Source organism: Aplidium turbinatum, chromosome 15, assembly GCF_918807975.1.
Source record: "Aplidium turbinatum chromosome 15, kaAplTurb1.1, whole genome shotgun sequence".
Lineage (NCBI taxonomy): Eukaryota > Metazoa > Chordata > Ascidiacea > Aplousobranchia > Polyclinidae > Aplidium > Aplidium turbinatum.
Genome location: NC_137486.1, coordinates 16,276,186 through 16,298,319, shown reverse-complemented (window position 1 = coordinate 16,298,319; position 22,134 = coordinate 16,276,186). Strand labels below are relative to the sequence as shown.

Below are 22,134 nucleotides of genomic sequence, written 5' to 3'. Positions count from 1 at the left end.
AATGCGCCTTTATAATTTTAATACACACAACAACACCATCATAAACTATTACATGCTTAAGAGTATGAAAATATCTTTCTAATAAATAAGGCAGTGGCTATTTGACCGGCTCCTGTCTTTGAATCTGAAACACTATTTGACCGGTCATGACGTCACTATATAGGCACTTTTTTCTTTTTCAAAGCAAAAGACAAGAAGTAATGCGTCGTTCGGCAAACACGGTCACATCCTCTTATGACGAACGCAAAATTACCCAGAGAAATTCTCAAATTCAAGAAAATTAAAAACTCTGACTTTATTACTCATATTTGAAAAGACACAAAAAATTGGGCTGTAGGCTACTCAAATTAAAAATTGACCACAAAAATGCAGCAGCCTAACAATTGAGTCACTTCGGGTCAAAATTTAGTTAAAAATTAAAAAAAAAAAGCGCTTCAGCGGGGCAACACTAAAAGGCGGAAATGCGGAAACAAGCCGAAATAACTTTGGAATTAAAACAGTCATAGTATTTAATGATCTCACAATTGCTTCTAAATAATATCTTTCAATGATATTTCAACATAAGAAAATGTTCGGTATTGAGTTGTGGCTAAAAATCGCATTTGCGCCTTTTTCCTATTTCAATAAATTCCATTAAATTTCGAAATTTACTCCAATAACTGTGGAATTAAAACAGTCAAAGTATTTAATGACCTCACAATTGCTTCTAAACAATATCTTTCAATGATATTTCAACATAAAAGTAGGTTCGGTGGTGTGTTGTTGTTAAAAATCGCATTTCCGCCTTTTTCCATGTTGCAACATTTCACTCTTTCATGATAAAGTTATCGCTATGTTAAACAATATGGACGCCAAGATTGTATTTCCGCGTTTTCTACATCGGCATTAAATTGCTACTTCTGCGGACAATACGCCATTTCACGCCCGGCTTATTTCCGTGTTCCGCATTTTAGTGTTGCCGCTTCAGCGTAGTATCGAACTCATTCCCTTTGGAACACCAGCTCGAGACGTATCCTACGCGCCACCGAATCAGTTGAACATAATTGTCGACTTTAGAACTTATATAGGCACTCTTCTCGTCTTTTGCTTTGAAAGAGAAAAAGAAAAAAGTGACGTCATGACCGGTCAAATAGTGTTTCAGATTCAAAGACCGGAGCCGGTCAAATAGCCATTGCCAATAAAATAAGTGTTACTGTTTAAGTTAACAAATACAATTTTTAGAGGTGCTTAAAAAAATGGTCGCAAATTTGCACATGGACTATTATGTAATTGTATGGCGCCAGACTAGGTTGGGAGACATATGCATTTAGTTTATTGTTCATATGATGGTTCCATTTGTTTTTGCAATATCTAACTAAATAATTGGATTTCATTTGAGTTTTGGTCATTTAGCTTTACTTACGTTTAAGAACTGTTGATGCACATCTAACCTTTCCACACTTTCTTGTCCTCATCTAACATCTTTCCACATGTTCTTTCCATCATCTAACCTTTCCACATTTCAATGATTAATTCAAGGGGGGTTTGTTTGAGTTGTATATTTTTTTTACAGGTAAAAATAATTAAAATCCCATCTTATTTTTTAATTGTAGTTTTAAATGGATTACACAAGAGATCCATGTCCTTGGAGAATATTAGATGACTGTGGAGGAGCATTTTGTCTTGGTTTTATTGGTGGTGGACTATTTTCAATGGTAGGTGGTGCCAGAAATGCCCCGAAAGGTGTCACTAACCGATTAATGGGTGCAATGGCTAATGCAAGGATAAAGGCTCCAAGAACTGCAGGAAGTTTTGGTGTATGGGGATTTACTTTTTCTATGTGTGACTGTTCACTTGTTGCATTAAGAAGAAAGGAAGACCCTTGGAACTCAATAATGAGCGGTGCTGGTACTGGTTTTATTTTAGCAATTCGTCAAGGAATGTGGCCAGCGGTTGGATCTGCTGCTGTTGGAGGTGTACTATTGGCACTTATTGAAGGCGTAGGAATTGCCCTAAACAGATTTCAAGCACCAATGTACAAACCACAAGCGCCTCAGTTTGAAGAGAACAATGAACTTTCTCCTGTTGGTGGGACTTTACCAGCGTATCAATAACCAGTTTTGCGTTATCTTATTTATAAAAACGTCTCTACTATTTTTTTTTTCTATCTTGTTAATTTTTCTTCTGCTAAGTATTTGTCTGTCAATTGAGAAAATGTTTCTCTGTTGATCAGTTTTAAATTTCATTGGTAAATATCACTGGCTTTTGTGTATATGAAATTGTAAATGGAAAACCCTTTGACAGTTTTGTCTGGAATTTGATCATTGCAGTAATCGTTCAAAATCTAAAACTAGCCAATTATATCCTTTTTTGCAACTGAATTTATATGCTGTATTAGCTAACAGAGCATATCTTTATGCCGTGGTCAGTTTGGCAAATGACAGATTGCGATAATAATGTGTTACAACTTGCATGGTTTTTCATCCCACTCACCACCATTGAAGTTTCTATTCATGGCACTGGTTAAGATAACTTTGTTTTCATGTTTCATCGTGAAATTAAGCTTGAAATAAATCTCATTCTTTGTAAGGAACCTGGTTTGTCTGATGTTTTGAAACTGGGTCTCATTTTCGCTGTTTTTATCCTGCTTAAATATTTCCATTTAACTCTTTGTTGGTTGTCATTGGATCCTGCCAAGATACATCTTATAATGAAAACTACCCAATACATCCCTGCAGAGGGATCAGAAAAAAATGTCCTTTCAGCCATGGGCTGTATCCAAGTGGCGTGATCCCCCCACGTATTGGAGTGGTTTGGAATAACTAAGACGATTTTAGCCCACTGTATAAAAATCACCCCCCGAATTCTGAAAGTGGATAGAGCCCCTGCCAGTGTTGTACGTTGACGCTGAGGCTAGCGCCGTCAATTTATTTTTCAGTTGACGGAAGTGATAGCGCGCGCCGTCAACTATTTTGCCGATTTTAAGCGTCAAGCGCTATGCGTCATTTTTTATTTTCATGGAAAAAAATGAAAAATCTCTTTTCACAATTAGAGTTTCACCTATGGTTTCACAATGTATTCTGGCCAGCGCGACTCATCCGAATTACCGGCTTTTGCGTTGGTTGGAATGGCTCCCTGGAATACACGCGGAAGAAGTTCGCCAAATGATGATCAGTCTAGGGCCATTTTTATTTTGACCTAAAAAAAAAATTTTTTGACTTTATTTTTATCAAATTTTGACTTTATTTTGACCTAACGAAATTGCTTATTTGTAAAGGTCACATTTCTTCCTTGAATTGATACTAGTTATCCAAACATAATATTTTGTCGATCTCAGACCCAAACGTAATATTTTGTCGAAAAGTCAAGGTTTTTATGGATTATAAAAAGTGCGTCGTGTTTTTCGCCGATAGGAAAATCTCCACAAATCTGTCTAACTTTTGCTGAAGACGATTTAGCTTGGCTATTCCTAAAATCCAAACTGTTGATTTTCGAAAAGACTACGTTTGTGAAGATGGAGCTTTTTATAAAAAATATTTAAATACGTAACAATGAATAAACAATGGGCAATTTACGATAAAAGGTACTGCTGATCCGTCGGCATTGTGACATATTTCCTGCTTTTATAGGTTAATATGGTTTAATTGTGTCGCAGTTCCTGATTTACAATGCTTCCACGAGGATTTTGACAAAAATTACTTTCAAGAAACACAAAAAGTTTGTCAAAAGCCATAATTTGACAAATTTTGACTTTATTGAAAATTTTGACTTTATTGTCAATTTTGACTTTATTTTGACCTATAAACTTCTTAGAAACAGTCCCCTAGGTGCTAAAAATAACTTTATTCTTGGATTCGTGGATAGACGAGGTCCTTAAAAATTTTTGACTTTTGCGGGCCCTCGTGATCACCCATGTATTGAGAACGAGAGATCAGAGACAGAAAGCGAAAAATCCATGATCGGCTTCGCGGAACGTTGAAGATACTTTATTTCAAGAGCTTTGTGCCTCTGAAAAGAGCGATGTTGGTGCAGTGAACCTGGTTAAAAGATTTATACATGCTAAACTATCACAGCACGTTAGGAACAGTGATACCTTTCCGAGTAAACGTTTTCAATTTATTTTTGAAATACAACACACCAATACCAACCAGCGCTGCTGTGGAACGCATGTTTTCACTTGGAAAGGACAATAGCTTAGGCTATGCGTCCCAAACGCAGCAAATTGTCAGACAAACGTTTTGAAATGCTTGCTTTTTCTGTAAGGAAATAACTAATAGGCTAAGCAGCTAATTACAATACAGTCTCAAAACATAATATCTGCTCTTTATTTTTAGCTATTGTTAGCCTAAACTTGGTTGAAATATTTCCGTTTTATGAGACGCTGGCAAAAAATAGCGCTAGAAATTAGCGCTGACGCTGACGCCGTCAATTTCTTTAAGAGCTTACGCAGTACTTTACGCCGTAAAGTTTTTAGGCAATTCGCGCTGACGCCGTCAATTTATTTCAATGACGCGTACAACACTGGCCCCTGCTTTCAGCAAACCAACGTTTTCTCTCTACACGTTATTTAATGCAATGTTCTAATGAGGATGATTCTTGCAACAGTAGGGTCATTTGCGAATCTTATTCTTTTGGCTTTACCAATGCTGGTATGCGATCTCGTGCACAAACTCAATAATACTTTTATTATGAGGTAAAGTGGGTGCAACGTTGCAAAAGGTAAATACATACAACTTGTTCATGACGTAAGTACAGGGCCGGATTTAGACCATGAGAGGCCCTAGGCTATTCCATCTGTGAGGCCCCTCCCTATTTTTGAGCTCAGAATTTCTCTCTAAACAACTTCACATGTCATTGCTTAATGTTAAAAATATGAGTGCATTAAACTCTTTGTTCTTTTCATTTTCCACATTCATGGGTGCAAATTTTTAATTAAAAGAATAAAAATTTAGTTAAGGCAGTTTTGCTTTTAATTTTAATTTCTTTGATCAAACAACCGTTACAATAATTGTAAAGTTTATTTACGAGCAGTGGCGTAGCCAGGAATTTTGAAAGGGGGGGGGGGGTTGACGGCGTGTTTGCCTAAAACGACACCCAGCAGTGGGGGTCTGGGGAACCTCCCCCACAATATTTTTAAAAATTACTTTGAATTTGGTGCATTCTGATAGCATTTTCAACAAAAATGTGGGTATGACTATTCCTGTAAGATGGTACTGTCCGGTGGCATAGCAAAAGGATAAGATAATGTTTTCTTCGGCATTTTTCGAAAATAAAGCTAAGTCTCTATGCTTTTTTGTTGCTAATTCCTGGCTGAGATATTTGAATGTTTGGTATTGGCAAAACTCGCTCTTTTAATGCAGTTTCTTTTAAAACTAGGCAAACTTTGTTTTAGAGACTGAAAGCATCATTCTCAATATCGTGGCGGTCACACGCGTGCCAAAGGGGGTTGAAACCCCCCCCCCCCCCCTTGGCTACGCCACTGTTTACGAGAACATAAGAAATAGTTACAGCCATCAAATAGAGTAAGACTAGGCTACCAATTTTTTTTTCTAGCTTTTGTCAAAGCGAAATCATGCAAAAGTTCATCAAAATTCATCTGTTTAAGTTTGTCACTCTCAATGTACAGAATGCTCAATTGCTCAGTGCAGACAACTTTTCTTGAGACATTGTCGATCTCAGTTTATTTTTGATGCTTTTGAGCCTTGAGAAAGATCTCTCTCCTGAGCAGTCAGTGACCATTAAGCTTAGAAACAGTCTTGATATTGCTTCCACATTACGAAAGGTAGTGTTAATTTTTTCCTTGCACATAATTTCATAAAGGTTTCCATGAGACAAGGAAATAGATTGCTTTTCTGTACCGGTAAGCCCTTGGTTTTGTCTCACGTACAAATGAAAATGTAGAAGTTCATCAGTAAGTTTCGGGACTCGGGTCAACATCTTCCGGATACGCTTCTTTTAGAAGTTTTAAACCTTGGTTGTCCATTTCCATTTTCACTTTTAGCCAAAACTCTGGTGGGCTAAGGTTATCACTATCATGGAGAGCATTGCACGCTTGAGGCAAAGCTCCCTATTCTTCTTGCAAATCATCTAAATCTTCTTCGTTAACAACAGAAGGAAAGTTGATTCTGCCACTCTCAAAATTAAAAGAAAACCACTAGATTATTTCAAAATCCACTAGATCTAGTGGAAAACCACTAGGAGTGGCAGCCCTGATGTCAACTACCGTACTGTACTGTTTTTTGCAGAGAAGACTGCGGTGCTTTAACATAGAAGCTTCCAGTAGAAAGCGCGTAATAATTGCCTTTATTATGATGCAAACGAGTAACGACGTAATAATGACTGTTTGCACGTGGTTGAAACCAGTTGTGTATAGAATTTTCTACTCTGAAAAGGTTGATATGTATATAGGTACTTTAGGTTGGGTTTAACTTTAAACTTGTCAAGTTTTTAAAAGAATTACAAACTTTGAAACCGAATTTCGAGGCCCCTGGACGTTGAGGCCCTAGGCTTCAGCCTGCCTAGCCTATTGGTAAATCCGGCCCTGCGTAAGTAGGCAACGTGTCACATGCGTAACGTGCAGGATTGGAAGTCGTTAGTCAAAAAGCAATGACTATTTCACTATTCGATAGTGCCCAAAAAAGCAATGACTTTCCGTTATCGATACTTAAAAAAAGCAACGAATAGCAATTACTAAAAATTGACTCGCTAAAAAAAGCCCAAAAACAAGCAACCCGCAAACTCAAAAAAAGGTACCAAAACTCGAAAAAAAAAACAATCCCAAACTTGCGGGAAAACCGCAAGGTTTGCAACACTGTTAACGGCTCTCACTGGAATGGTTTTTCATAACTGTGTCGCCGAAAAATTTTCCTTAATCCTTTAAAGTTCGAAAACCGAAAGGGGACTAGGTCGGATAGTAATCCGAAAACCAAATCTCGTAAATTCGTTTTGACGACAAAGTAAGTGAACAACAAAAAATGATTCAGCAGTTCTCCTAATAGTCCGGCAGCCCGTGACGTTTTTGTAACATCATAAGGTACAAAAGGTTTGAGTGTTTTATCAACCTTGCCCCACTGTGGGATGTTCAGAAACCCACATCCGAGGTTTCACTGCTGGGGCGTTTGGGGGCTACGGCCCGGTGAAAAAACCATTTTGGGGGTCAAAAAAACATCATAAGGTACAAGAACAAAACCTACGCCAGAGTTTATGCCTTCACTTGTAGACTTTGGAACAAGTCGATCTGGGTGCCCCAGGTGGGGCATTCCCGAATAAGGGACCCCCAAAGTTGGGGCAAAATACGTAAAAATAACATCATAAGGTACAAAGATGGAACTTCTTTCATCAGTTGGGGCATGTTCCACTGAGTTCGAAACAACTTTTCTTATGGCCCCAAGGTGGGGCTTGACCTCATTTTGGGGGTATAACCCCTAAAATTCACAAAATTAACATCATAAGGTACATGGATGAAACCAAGTGTAGGTGATAGTACCTCACTTACGGACTTCAGAACATTAAAATTTGGTCGCTCCAAGTGGGGCATTCCCGAATAAGGGGCCCCCAAAGTTGGGGCAAAATATGTAAAAATAACATCATAAGGTACAAAGATGGAACTTCTTTCATCAGTTAGGGCATGTTCCACTGAGTACGAAACAACTTTTCTTATGGCCCCAAGGTGGGGCTTAACCTCATTTTGGGGGTATAACCCCTAAAATTCACAAAATTAACATCATAAGGTACATGGATGAAACCAAGTGTAGGTGATAGTACCTCACTTACGGACTTCAGAACATTAAAATTTGGTCGCCCCAGGTGGGGCATTCCCGAATAAGGAGCCCCAACGCTGGGACAAAATACGTAAAAATAACATCATAAGGTAGGCTACAAAAATGGAACTTTTATCATCAGTTGGGACGCGTTCCACCGAGTTTGAAAAAACTTTTCTTGTGGCTCCAAGGTGGGGCTTAACCTCATTTTAGAATATACAACCCCAAATTCAAGGTTGTAGCCTATTTGGATGGAACCAAGTGTTTGCAAAACGTCAAAATTTGTTTTGCTTCACCTGAGGATTTTTCCTAGCACAAAGACTGATACCGGGTGCGAAAGTCATAATTCCTTAAGCAACTATAATTTAATATTTCACCGGTTAAAGACTGTAGTGTACAGTAGCATACGTACATGTGTTAGCAAGAGTACCTGTGTGCAGGCCCGGATTAAGGTCAAATGGGGCCCCTGTGCTAATGAATTTTATGGGGCCCTTACCAGCTTACGTGGAGCGTAATGGAAGTAAACTGGTTTCGCTTGCAGAGGAAACCGAGCTTAGGTAGGTTAGATAACTTTGAAATCGCACGTGATCAATGATTAAATAAGCATGTGCAAATTAAGTCAACAATGTTTACGTTATAATGGATGCAAAATCACACACATTAAATCAACGAAACCGTGCAAGGGAAAACATTGTAGCAAGGGACCACTGTTAGTAGGCTACTGTACTGCACACTACACTGCAAATTGCAATGAAAGATTATTCTGAATTTCCATTCTAAACTGCTCTTTCATTCACTACTAACTACCAATAGGGTTTAGAAAACTATTATAAAATTCAGTCGAACGACGTTTTTTTGGCTTTCTTTGCTGCAAAGTCTGTAAGGATAGCATCAAAATTAAGAAGTCGCAATTTATCACACTCTATGCTGAGAAGGCTCTGATTAGCCAACCGCTCTTGTGTCATTGTAGACCGAAGTACGTTTTTGATTCTTTTCAGCTTAGAGAATGATCTTTCTCCAGAACAGTTAGTGACCATGAAACAAAAAAACAACCTAAGAATTGTTTCTACATTAGGGAAAGCAGCTTCAACTTTGTCATTCTTTATTATCTGGCACATATTCAGGAAAATTTTGTTATTTTATTTATTTCATTTTTAGGAAAAGTGGGGCCCTTTGTCTGCGGGGCCCCTGTGCTTTAGCACACCCTAGCACAATGGTTAATCCAGGCCTGCATGTGTGTTACATACGATCTGGCTATTGCAAAACATTCCCTCATCATTCAAGAGCAAGAAAGTCCAAAATGTGACCGCTTGTTCATATTACTGGGTGGTTTCCACATTTCCATGGCGTTCTTTAAAGCTATGGGTAAGTACTTGGATGGTTCAGGTGGTCCATACATCCTAACAGAAGCTGGTATTCTTGCCGAAGGATCCCTTAACGGATTTCTGCTTGGTACTCATTACAATAGCTGCAAACGAATACACGTTCTTTTCGGAACAGCATTAGAAATCTTGCATTTTAATCAATTCTTGTTACAATGCCCTGCTCCTGAAAATCTGGACGAAGAACTATGTCGTTTATGTATTCGTCCATCCCAGTCAACGATTGGCTTTTTGGATGACGATGTTAAAGACTTTTTGAGTTCCTACCAAGAATTTTCAAGAAAAACCGAAACAGGAGAAAATGGCAAGACTGCCCAGTACTGGTATGGATACTTAAAACTTGTCAAGACGTACCTACTCTTTGCTCGGAGTATTCATTCTGCAAATCATCAGTTGTTTGTGCACTGCATAGGAGAGATGTCAAGCGTGTTCTTCATTTTCAACCAACCAAATTATGCAAGATGGATTTTGCGACTGCAGGATAACATGCTAAAAATGGAAGCAACTCACCCTGAAATAAGTGATCTGTTTGAACAAGGCATCTTGTCCGTAAAAAGAACTCAAATAAACTTCTGCGGATGTGCTGTTGATCAAACTTTGGAGCAAACAATCAATGCAGAATCTGCCAATCGACTCACTGGGATTTCGTCTTTCACCAATTCAATTGGTGCCAGACAGAGATGGGCACTTACCCACTTTATGCGCCGATCGATCCTTTACAACTTCTATGAAGATCTGGGGATGACATCAGCAAAGGAAGCCTCATTTGACCTTCGTCCTTCAAGCACCGATAGAGACCGCAAACATTTGGATAAACTAATGCAAAAAAATAAGCAGTACAGTTAATCCATTTAATGCAAGCTTCGATGTATCCTTTCTATTCAATTTTAGCACAGGAAAAGCAGTCGCTCCTGCCACTTCAAATTTTCTTTTGAATGTTTTTCAAAAAGGAACTGAGGATAGAAACAAATTTATAAGTCAATGCCACCAGGACGCTAGCACCTTCAACAAGCCAACACGTAGAAACAAAATCTGCAACTTTGCTTCTAAAACTGCCGTTGTGAAAAGCATAACCCGCGAAGGCAAATTTTCTAAGTTGAGAATGAAACGCAATTTGATGGAAAGGCTTCTATGTTCAGCAGTAGATCACAAGGTAGGGGAAGGTGGGGATGGTTCGGACACTTTTTTGAAATTTGGCCGTAAAAATTTTTTTAAACTTTTTTGAAGCTTAAATTTTATGTCAACCTATAGCTACGTCTTTCATGAAAAAAGGGTGCACAGCATAGATTTCTCAACATTTGTTTTCTTATTAATTTTCCTAAAATGCTGACATCACTAAATTGTTCGAACCTACCCCAATGAGGGGGTAGGTTCGGACAAGATATGGGGCTATATCGGACAAACCAAAATATGGTTGAAAATAGTCTTGAATAACATGTATTGTACCAATAATATTTACAAAGAAATCCTGCAATTGTTTCATGTTGAAGGCAATAACAAAATATCAAAAAAATTACAGAAGGTCTATAGCCTAGGGGATACCCCGGACACTTAGATTATTATGTCCGCGGTATCCCCATGATCACGTGTAGCAAACAATGGCGGATTTCTACTAGTACAAAATGCTCTGCTAGAAAACTCTTTTGCTGTAAAGAACCTGCTATCTACAACATATATACTACACTAAAGGTTAAAAGCTTTACTGCACAAACTTTTTTATAAAAGCTTACGACGTTCACTGAAAATATTACGTCTTTGAGAAAAAAATCTAAACATCTAAATTTGAACAACTGAAGTTCTTAAAGCAGTCCTAACGCAGGTGGCAACTTTCACCCAATGGTGAAAGTTGGCGTGCAAACTGCGTGGCGATGTGAAAAGTAAACCGGAAGTTGCTTGTCCGGGGTATCCCCTTGTCCGAACCATCCCCACCTTCCCCTAGACGTGGAATTGATGCTGTCTTACCCCCTCACACCAGTACCACTGTATTTGTGCCATATGGATGCAACGATGAAATCAACCCAAAAGTCAATGCTTTTGAAGGCTCTTGAAATCGATAGTATGTTTCTTCTTCACACTCTTGGAGATTTGCCGATGACGTTCGGAGGTGTTGCAAAGACGACTTTGAAGAAATTGTGCAGACACAGTGGGAAAACAATACACGTTGTTTTCGATAGAACTGTATCGCCTGTCCATGAAACTGTATCGATAGAACTGTATCGCCGTTGTTTTCAATAGAACTGTATCGAACTGTCCATGAAAGGTGCCGAGCGAGATCGCCGAGCAATTCATGGCTTCCGCGATCAGCAATACGTCATCGAAGGAGAGGCCATAAAACAACCTGTTAATTTTGCAGCCGCATGAGGAATGACAACTTTTGGCAAGCATTGGTGCATTTTCTTGTTAATTCTTGAAAATCAGATGAGTATTCCAGCTTTCTCGACTTAAGGTTCTTTTATGCTACACTTGATGAAAAATGTTATGTTTATCGAAAAGATGGCGAAAAAATGTTGTGTGGTGAAGAGGAGTCCTTGTTATGCTACCACGAAGAAGCAGATACGCGCCTAATGTATACCACATCGTCACCGCATGCCAAGATGTGAAAAATGTGGTAGTCCGCTCTAATGACACGAATGTTCTGATTATATTGTTGGGAAATTTGTCGTTTGTACAAAAAGACGTAACATATGGATGGAAGGTGGTGTAAAGGCAAACAACACTCTGAGATATATTGATGTATCAAAGCTTGGCAGTACTTTATCTCCAGACATGCTTCGGTCGCTTCCCGGTTTTCATTGCTTTACAGGCTGTGATCATACAGCTGCTTTTTCGGGTAAAGGGAAGGCTCGACCCCTTAATATATTGGAGAAAAATGTGCATGCTCAACATGCCTTTGCTGCTTTGGGGTATTCTAAAAATCTTGATGAAAACATTGAAAAAGGCATTGAAAAATTTGTGTGCCAGATGTGTGGATGTAAAAGTGGTCATTGCGTTAATGAATTACGATTTAAAAAATTCATTGAGACATACAAACCGAAAGGTTCCAATCCATTGCGACGACGGAAAGGTTCAGATGGAAGCAACTTTCCCCTGAGCAAAACTGTGCTCCATCAGAAAATACTCAGAGCGAATTACATTTGTGGCATTTGGAATCATGCTGCTGAAAAAGGAAGCTTTTTCCAGACACCACTTGAAAGCGGCTGGCGTTTGGAAGATGGTAAATTCACTGGTTTGGTTTCATGGAGATCCAGTTCCGTCCACGCTGGACAACGTTCTGCAAAGTGAGAAGGGTTTGGACCAACACGGAACAGAATCAGATCATGAAACAACAGAAACGGATGAATGCGACTTTTCTGACGACGAACCTGCAAACCTTTAATGAATAGATGTTTTTGCCTTTCTCCACCTCAAGCATAAATAAACTGTAGACTATAGCCTACATAAGCAACTTTTTACCTTTATTCTTGTAAACATGGGGATAGAGTATGATTTGAACTTGTATTAATTTTACGGTTTCCACCAGAACTTACGAAACCACATAGAACAAAGTGTTAAGATTGATCTTTTCACATGGCTGCAAACCGGGGCCAATGGTGCATAGCCTACCCGAGAGAGATTATGCAGGAGGCATGCTTTTTCAAGAAGCCCTTTGACTTGATGAACAGGCCATACGTTTTTAAATAGTTCAATGTGCATCTTTTCGTTCTACTAGTGTATAATTTAACGTTTCTTTCACACGCCGTTCCAGGTTTCGTTATTTTGTAGCGAGCAATTTTTCCATTCCTTTCAGCAGAAGTCACATGTTATTCGAGAAGTCCTCTCAGTTGTTTAAATAAGACCACATAGTGTGATTTGTTTCTGTTCAGTGTTTAGTCTGAGAGAAACTTAAATGTAGGTAGGCCTACGTACAATCAGGGGCGGATTAGCAAATTGAATTATCCCGGGAATTTAAAAATAATAACGGTCCACTTCTATCAAAATAGATTTAGCATAAAAATACTCGTTTCACAAACAATTTATTTCATTTCAGAAAAAGTCTTTCACTGGTAATATGATGTAGGCTATAAAGTTAGACATTGCACGTATTTGTATAGCAAGCTTAGATTTGTAACTTGAATCATTGTCAGTGTTATTTAAACAAAGAATAAGGATATAGCGCTACGACTATTTATATTTCAAAATGAAATTTTCTTTTGTACATAAAACAGGACAGTGACCCTCTGACCGACCAACCGGGAACGTTCTAGAATTCCCAGTAGGCTAATGATTAGCCGCCAATCCACCCCTGCGTAGAATATCTATTTTCATAGTGATAAATTTTAACCTAATAAGCAAATGTTATGCTGTGTAGATATTATATCTTACATGCTTCATTGATTTTCCAAAATATTTGCAGACGTTTTGAAATATACACGAGAGACACTTGGTTTTATACCTTATGATGTTAATTTTGTGAATTTTAGGGGTTATACCCCAAAATGAGGTTAAGCCCCACCTTGGAGCCATAAGAAAAGTTGTTTCGAACTCAGACGTGGAACATGCCCTAACTTATGAAAGAAGTTCCATCTTTGCACCTTATCATGTTATTTTTACAGGTAGTCTACGTATTTTGATTCAACTTTGGGAGCCCCTTATTCTGGAATGCTCCACCTGGGGCGACCAAATTTGAATGTTCTGAAATCCGTAAGTGAGGTACTATCACCTACACTTGGTTTCATCCATGTACCTTATGATGTTAATTTTGTGAATTTTAGGGGTTATACCCCCAAAATGAGGTTAAGCCCCACCTTGGGGCCATAAGAAAAGTTGTTTTGTACTCAGTGGAACATGCCCTAACTGATGAAAGAAGTTCCATCTTTGTACCTTATGATGTTATTTTTACGTATTTTGCCCCAACTTTGGGGGTCCCTTATTCGGGAATGCCCCACTTGGGGCGACCAAATTTTAATGTTCTGAAGTCCGTAAGTGAGGTACTATCACCTACACTTGGTTTCATCCATGTACCTTATGATGTTAATTTTGTGAATTTTAGGGGTTATACCCCCAAAATGAGGTTAAGCCCCACCTTGGGGCCATAAGAAAAGTCGTTTCGAACTCAGTGGAACATGCCCCAACTGATGAAAGAAGTTCCATCTTTGTACCTTATGATGTTATTTTTACGTATTTTGCCCCAACTTTGGGGGCCCCTTATTCGGGAATGCCCCACCTGGGGCACCCAGATCGACTTGTTCCAAAGTCTACAAGTGAAGGCATAAACTCTGGCGTAGGTTTTGTTCTTGTACCTTATGATGTTTTTTTGACCCCCAAAATGGGTTTTTCACCGGGCCGTAGCCCCCAAACGCTCCAGCAGTGAAACCTCGGATGTGGGTTTCTGAACATCCCACAGTGGGGCAATGTTGATAAAACACTCAAACCTTTTGTACCTTATGATGTTACAAAAACGTCACGGGCTGCCGGACTATAAATATCGATTAGTGAAAAACGAATAATGATTTCGTTGCTTGCATAAAAAAGCAGTGAATAACGCGCATTCGATATTTATTTTTAAAAGGAATGGGTATAAGCATTCGATATTCAGAAAGCAATGAATAACGCTATCGAATAGTGACAACTGGTCGTTACTTCCCACCCTGGTAACGTGCCAGATGATGCACAGTCGTGATCTTTGCAATCTCAGAAAGTTTGAGCCGGATTGAGTTTCATTTAAGCGAATTTTATGACAAAAAAGCTTGTTTTTAAAATTGTTTGTGAAATTTTGAGAGAGGAAACATTTTTTAACAAAGACAAATTTTCATGAATAGCTAGTAATAGTTATGTTGACACTATACCGTACTTCAGTTGTTTCAAAGTATGCAAATAATTAATAAATGGGAAACCGATCGTGGTAATTATGAGTTGTGACATTTAACGGGGCTATGTAGCCTATCCTTGCGGGGATACGTATCCTTGCCTGCGTCAGTGGTTCAATGTCTACGAGTAGGCTATGCAAAACTGCCAGAATCCAAAAATGAACCTCAGATACTTACTCAGTCCGAGGATGAAGATTCAAACCACTCGACCAGCTCAGTCAGGAAGGGCCACGGACCACTATACGTAGATCTTTTTACCGACCCAAATCATGTGTTGCATCGTTTCCGAAACAAAAAATAACTAAACAGCATTCGAACAGAAATATCACCCTTGGAAGAAATGGCTGAAGCTCTAGTGCTTGCGGACTGGAGTGGGCCGTTTCAATGGAGCCTTGCCGACTCACTATCTTGTGCATGTAGTTCAGACTATATACCACGTTATCTACCAAGGGTGTGCGATCGCACAGGACCCGCAATTTACGGACAGCACCATTTTACAATAATATTCATACGGTACCCAAATTTTTGTTTAACATGCTCTCAGAATCAGGGCCTCTGAGAGAAATTTTCACTAGGGGTACGAGAAATCATTTCGGGCCCCCCTCTCACTCCGGCCCCCTTTGTCTTGGGCAAAAAGTGTGATGTTTGCTTAGGCGTATTGCACACCACACAACATTTTACTGTAGAATTGGACATCTGTGCGCAATAATAGCATCAAGCTGCAATAGAAGTATTGTTTTGTGTTGTGCATATCATGTGATCTGTCCCTCGCCAATTTTTGTATCCTGCATTGAATTCGTGTGTCAGTTGTTGATGGTGCTGTTGAGAGGTGTCGCTTGTAGACTACATCTTTAATGTAAAATTTTTAAATTCATTGATTTATTTCTCTTAGATGTAGCTTATAATTATTTCTGAAGAGGACACTATGTGGTGTCGAAAACGTTGGATTTAGTAGTTTTTTCATGTAGGCTACATAACATCTTGTTAAAACATAATCCAGTTAATCATCTGACCAATCCTAACCTTTCTTCGTTAACTTTTGCATTCACCACATGCCCAGCACTAGCAGAGGTGAACGAGAGAAGTCACTTTTTTTTTATTCCCGCTCTGATCCTGCTCCGAAAGTAGAATATTCCTGTAAAATGGTGTTGTCCGGTAGCATAGCAAAAGGATAAGATCATGTTTTCTTCGGCATTTTTTGGAAAAAAAGCTAAGTCACTGTGTTTTTTTGTTGCTAATTCCTGGCTGAGATGTTTGAATGTTTGGTATTGGCAAAACTCGCTCTTTTAATGCAATTTTGTTTAAAATTAGGCAATTTTTTTTAGACTGAAAGCATCATTCTCAATATCGTGACGTCACACGCGTGCCAAAAAGGGGGTTGTAACCCCCAGCCCCCCCCCCCCTTGGCTACGCCACTGCCTCCGTACCCCCCTCTCATAGGCCTTGCTCAGAATGCACCAAATTCAAAGTAATTTTTCTGGGGGAGGCCCCCCAGATCCCCCGCCGCTGTGTGTCGCCTTCGGCGAACACGCCGTCAACCCCTCCCTCCTCTTTCAAAATACCTAGCTACGCTACTGAATTGGATCATTATCATTGGGGCTCGCAAAGCATATTCCGCGCAGGCCCGAAATACCCTAAGACCAGCAGTCCCAGCACTGTACCTATGTCGTGTATACCGACTTCAAGATAGATTGATTGAATCTTTATCCTCGGACTGGGAAACCGGTGGGAAAGCTTCTTTGAGAGCTTATTCCTGGCAGTTTCGCACACTTGTAGACAGTGGTGCCGAAGTTAGTTGAGATGGCCATCCCAACGTGAGCTGGGATGGCCTCAAAACAATAAGTTTACAAATAAAATAGATTGATACTTTTGATAGACTAATCATGAACAAAGCTGACGCCAATGAGACGGATTGGGTTTGTGTTTATTGCACAGTTTATCAATTCTCAAAGCTATGTGATGGGCAAACTCGTACATCAATCTATTTTTACAATTAAACACTCTCTTTAGACAAAATTTTAATAAGTTACTGTAGATTTGCGTTTTTACGTGTTTATAATCGTCCTATTATTATCTTATTTATTTACCTACAGTCTTTAAGCTACTTGTAGTAATTTATACAATTTTTTTCTATGATTTTTCTGTAATTTCCTGTGCTAAAATCTTTTAATATTTTGATTAAATCTTAGTACGGTATTGCATTATTAATTTTTACAACTGACTACATTGGAATGTGTGCCAGGCCAGAGAGTAGCATGATAAATTTAATAAATGTTAAAAAGACAAAAATAAAGCGCCTTCAATTCAAACGATTATTTGTTTTTTATTGCTTTGAAAAAAAAGTAGGTCTTACCGAGATTTGAACTCGGATCGCAGGATTCAGAGTCCTGAGTGCTAACCGTTACACCATAAGACCAGCTATCAAACATTGTCTGATTTGCAGTTCTAAATCCAAACAGCGCATGGGGTTGTAAAATCAAAAAAGTACATGAAATTTGAAGCAGTTTTATTTTTGTCGAAAGAGCATAATATATTTGCGTTGTTTTTTAACACGCCAGGGGTATGCAATCTTAAAATTATCGCTCTATCCACGTAACCTCACATCAAAGCATGCTTGATATGTGGAAGACATAACCAGTTGATGTTTAAGACATAACCAATAAACCATGATAAGACATAACACATAATTTCGTTGTTTTGTTTTGGATATGGACAACTTTGTCTGACGCAAATAAATAATAATAATAACCATCAGTGACGTAGCTAGGGGGGGGGGGGCGGACCGCCCCGGGCGGCACGTCTGGGGGCGGCACTTTCAGACTACGATTTTTAATTTTTCTTATAATCTGATAAAAAACGCATTTCATTTTCACATGTTTATTCTTGAAGGGGCGGCGAAATCTGAATCCGCCCCGGGCGGCACATTCCCTATAGCTACGCCACTGATAATAACCTTCCTTGGGTAAAATTATTATTGTTGTTATTTAGCCTATTTGCGTCAGACAAGGCTGTAGCTGTCCAGTGTCCATATCTAAAACAAAGCAACGAAATAATACACAAACTAAATATCTAGGCTACTGTTACAAATTTACATACAATGAGCGTTGGAAGAATTGAAAGTATTCAGTATTCAGAACGATAAAAACAATCAGATGACCAGTGCCGGTCTTTGGGGTGTGCAAACCGTGCGATCGCACAGGGCCCGCAATTTACTTAGAAAATGCAGTAATTTCTGTAATTTCCAATGGAAAAATTTCGATTCACACGCAAGTACCGGTATCCTTGAAGTCAGTTGCGGCTTTAGGGTGAGGCATGTGCTGAAATTGTCGCGTCGGGCCACCTTCACAAAACATGATCTTGTCTTTTTGCTATGCCACCGGACAGCACCATTTTACACTTACAGTAATATTCAATGAACATTGGGAACATGGGCTCCGTTAGAGGGGGGTCGCGGGGGTGATTACCCCCCACTAATCGGAGTGGGGGGTAACTAATGCAAAATTTCCCCCCCCCCCCAGTAATGAAGAGATAAAAATTTCATTTTAATAAATTGTTTAGTTTCGTGTTTTATTTTCATGTTTTTATTTTGTTGCACAACTTTTGAGGTGTTTGCTTGGAAACTGACTCGCAAGACAACGCGAAGTCATCTATGGCCAAACTATGTATCCTGTCAAAAATATACGCATCACAATGAGCTTTGTGTGACGTCTTAGTTTTTCACTGCTGCAAACTGTTTAATTTTGCTTTTACCACTCAAGAACGAAACCACTACAGTTGCATTGTTTTAATGTCTTAATACTTTCGGTTGTTGTAAAAGTTTATGCATTTTAGCTTTTATTTTTTTCTGAATTGAATGTAGGCCTAGAGCCCTAGACCCTTATCGTGTTATAGCCTATTCATGCAATTGTAAATTAAGTTATAGAAACCTTTGACCTTAACGGTTTTGATCTTTTAAATCTAACCATTTAGCGCAGTGGTCTTCAACCTTTTTTACAAAATCGCCCCTTTGTTGAAAGTGCGGGTCCAAATCGCCCCCTCAAACGAGGCCTCAAAATTAACGGCGGCCGTGGCCGCCGAAGGGTTCAGAAACGGCCACCGAAAGTAAGCTCTGCTCGGCCGCAGGTAACTCGAGTAGGATACAAGTAACTATCGAGGGCTTTGTATGCGTATTGCGAAAGCAAAACTCGTTTTCTTCTAATTACCATCAGAGATTCGGCTCGTTAACTCGTTGCGATACCTTTATTACGTAAATAAACAATCAAAACAATGAAATGCTGCAGCGAAAGAAGAACGCCCAGCACTACTGCACTTAGCGAACCGCGGAGACAAGGCAGTTTAGTTTCACTGCAATGATTTGAGTTCCGCCTCCCGTGAAAACCATTCGCAGCAGCTCACAGAATAAACACGCAAGAATATCGTGCGTTTGTAAAACGTTTTTCGCCTGGAATTAACGCGAAGCGCTGCAGCGATACCTTCATGTCGCTAAAAATTTACATACAAAACTTGAAATGTCCCAACAATATAAATACGCAAAAGCAAGCACATTTTATTGAAATACAACAGCTCGTGGAAGCTAATTAATGCGACCCTTGCGCCTGGTGCTTATTTGCAAGACTAGTAATAGCTGGGTGCAAGCCAGTCAGCTTAAGTCGAATTGCATTTCTTCCAGTCTTGTTCATGTCAAGTTGGTTATCGATAATTGCGCTCGGCCTTACCAATCGCCCCCCTAAACAGTAAAATCGCCCCCCAATTTCAAAAATTGTCCAAATCGCCCCCGCAATGGCCAAAATCGCCCCCCGGGGGGCGATATCGCCCCCGTTGAAGAACACTGATTAAGCGTGTGCAAAATTTGGAGGACTTGAGCCAAGGAAGAATACAGAGAAAAATTTTTGCGTATGTCCCAACCTTTTCCAGTTAAAATTGTCTAAAAACCTCAAAAAATGATAAAGAGCTTTTGCTCGCGATTTCAGATTTCGTTGAAATAATTTTTTGATTTTAAATCGTGCTAAAAGGCAAAAATTTTGCGCCTTCGGCGCGAAACACGCCGCCTACGACGCTGCATAAGTATAACTGAAGCTTTCAGTAATGCGAAGGAGGGTCTGGGTGGCGACCTCCCAGAAGTAAGTTATATGTGATGCGATAATCCAATAAGCCCCTTGTCGATGTCAAAATATCGTTCCTGCCCCTGCTTAAATTACCCCTCCCCCCCACTCTCAAGAAGTATCCGGAGCCCCTGATTGGAAATGAATATTATTCATACCCAAATTTTTGTTGAACATGGTCTCAGAATGCACCAAATTCAAAGTAATTTTTCAAAGTTTTGAATTAGATCATTGTCATTGGGGCTCGCAAAGCATATTCTGCACAGGGCCCGAAATACCCTAAGAGTAAGACCGGCACTGAGATGACATCAGGTCTGAATAAAGCCATTTGAGGAGTGTAGCCTATGCAACGGTTGATAAACAAAACATGTTTTTCCTCAATAAATAAAAGCATCAAACGTTGTTATATTTATTCATTACTTGATATTCAGGGCACTGACATAACGAGGTAAATTGCGCAATATTCTGAGAATCATTGTAAGCGACACGTAATCGTTTTATAAGCTTCTGGAAGATCTAAACTTGTTCCACAACTGGGGTGCGTAAAACGACATAGGGCCTACAGTAAGAGCGAAATACAATGTTTTTTTACAGCTGGTGAGCATTTAGCAAAGTGAGATTTTGCATTGTTTGCAGCACAGTAGCTTACTGAGAGCGTACCTGCCTTGAAGCATTAATTGCATACGAGAAAGAACCAGGCCCGTAACTAGCTTGGAGCAGCAGGGGGGGCAAAAAGTATTCTAGAGGGGGCCCAACTTTTACCTTCCGTATCATGTACGAAAACGACGTTTGTACACAATGTGGGTATATTTACGCAAGAACATTCATCGTAGGCTTAATACAACGTTTATATTAGAATAATTTATCATAGAAACAGACAAACAGTCAGTGGCGTAGCCAGGAATTTTGAAAGGTTTTTTTTTTGACGGCCGGCGGCCGAAGCCCGACGGCGATACCCAAAGGCGACACCCAGCAGCGGGGGGGTCTGGGGGGCGACCCCCAGAAATTTTTGAAAAAATTACTTTGAATTTGGTGCATTCTGAGAGCAATTTCAACAAAAATGTGGGTATGAATATTCCTGTAAAATGGTGCTGTCCGGTGGTATAGCAAAAGGATAAGATCATGTTTTCTAGGCCATTTTTCAGTAATAAAGCTAAGTCTCTATGTTTTCTTGTTGCTAATTCCTGGCTGAGATATTTGAATGTTTGGTATTGGCAAAACTCGCTCTTTTAATGCAGTTTCGTTTAAAATTATGAAAACTTTGTTTTAGAGACAACATTCTACTCTGATTCTACCACACCATTAAACACACAATTTTTACAATTAAACAACACAAAAAATTAAGTATAAAACTGAAAAGTCAGCGATAGAGCAAATTAACATAATTTTTTCCAGGGGGTGCCAACGTTTTTGCAGGGGGGGCTTCGCCCCCCCTGCGCCCCTCCTAGTTACGGGCCTGGAAAGAACTCTCAATAAATACACCCAGGTATTTTACAGAGTCTGTGAAGAGAATTTCAGATTTACCTAGATGTAGCAGAGGAGCACGTGAAAGATATAATATATCCGTGAACATACCAAATGACTTTTTAGAATAATTCTTTCAATTGTTGAAAGTAATTTCATGTTCAACAGCATACTTGTGGCCAGGGCCGGTTTTAGGCCGATTTGACCGATTAGATCAAATTGGGCCCCGCACCTTGAAGGGGCCCCGCGCTAGATGGGGTCTTTCTGTATTACGAGGTTTAAAATACTACTGAAACGTAAAATAAAAATTGAAATAATATTCTTTCTCATATCAATTTGTTATGCATCGTAACTAAATCAAAGTTATATTTCTGTGTCTGCCTGTTACGTCATAATGAATATGGTTGCTTGCTTGCAATCATTCGCAGAGTTGCCAGATTGGGCTACTTATCAAGCCATTTTGCTACTTTTTGTGTCAAAAATCTGGCTAAAAACTAAAGGTTAATTGCCTAATTTTCCTTTTTTGCTATTAAAAGTAAAACAACATATCGTAAATAAACATCCACATTACCTTTAATTTGTTTTATAGCAAGTAATAAAT

The 22,134-nt window shown here is 39.3% G+C and overlaps 1 protein-coding gene and 1 non-coding gene across 2 annotated transcripts; one reads left to right on the top strand and one right to left on the bottom strand.

Annotated features, from left to right (window-relative positions):
* Positions 1–1,556: 1,556 nt before the first annotated feature.
* Positions 1,557–2,572, top strand: LOC145784433 (mitochondrial import inner membrane translocase subunit Tim17-B-like). Its single transcript, XM_082596246.1, has one exon. It carries the CDS (start codon positions 1,599–1,601, stop codon positions 2,091–2,093), a length of 495 nt encoding a protein of 164 aa, XP_082452372.1. The 5' UTR covers positions 1,557–1,598; the 3' UTR covers positions 2,094–2,572.
* Positions 2,573–17,311: 14,739 nt separating this feature from the next.
* Positions 17,312–17,383, bottom strand: Trnaq-cug (transfer RNA glutamine (anticodon CUG)). The gene has a single exon. It is a non-coding gene; the product is annotated as a tRNA-Gln (tRNA).
* Positions 17,384–22,134: the final 4,751 nt, after the last annotated feature.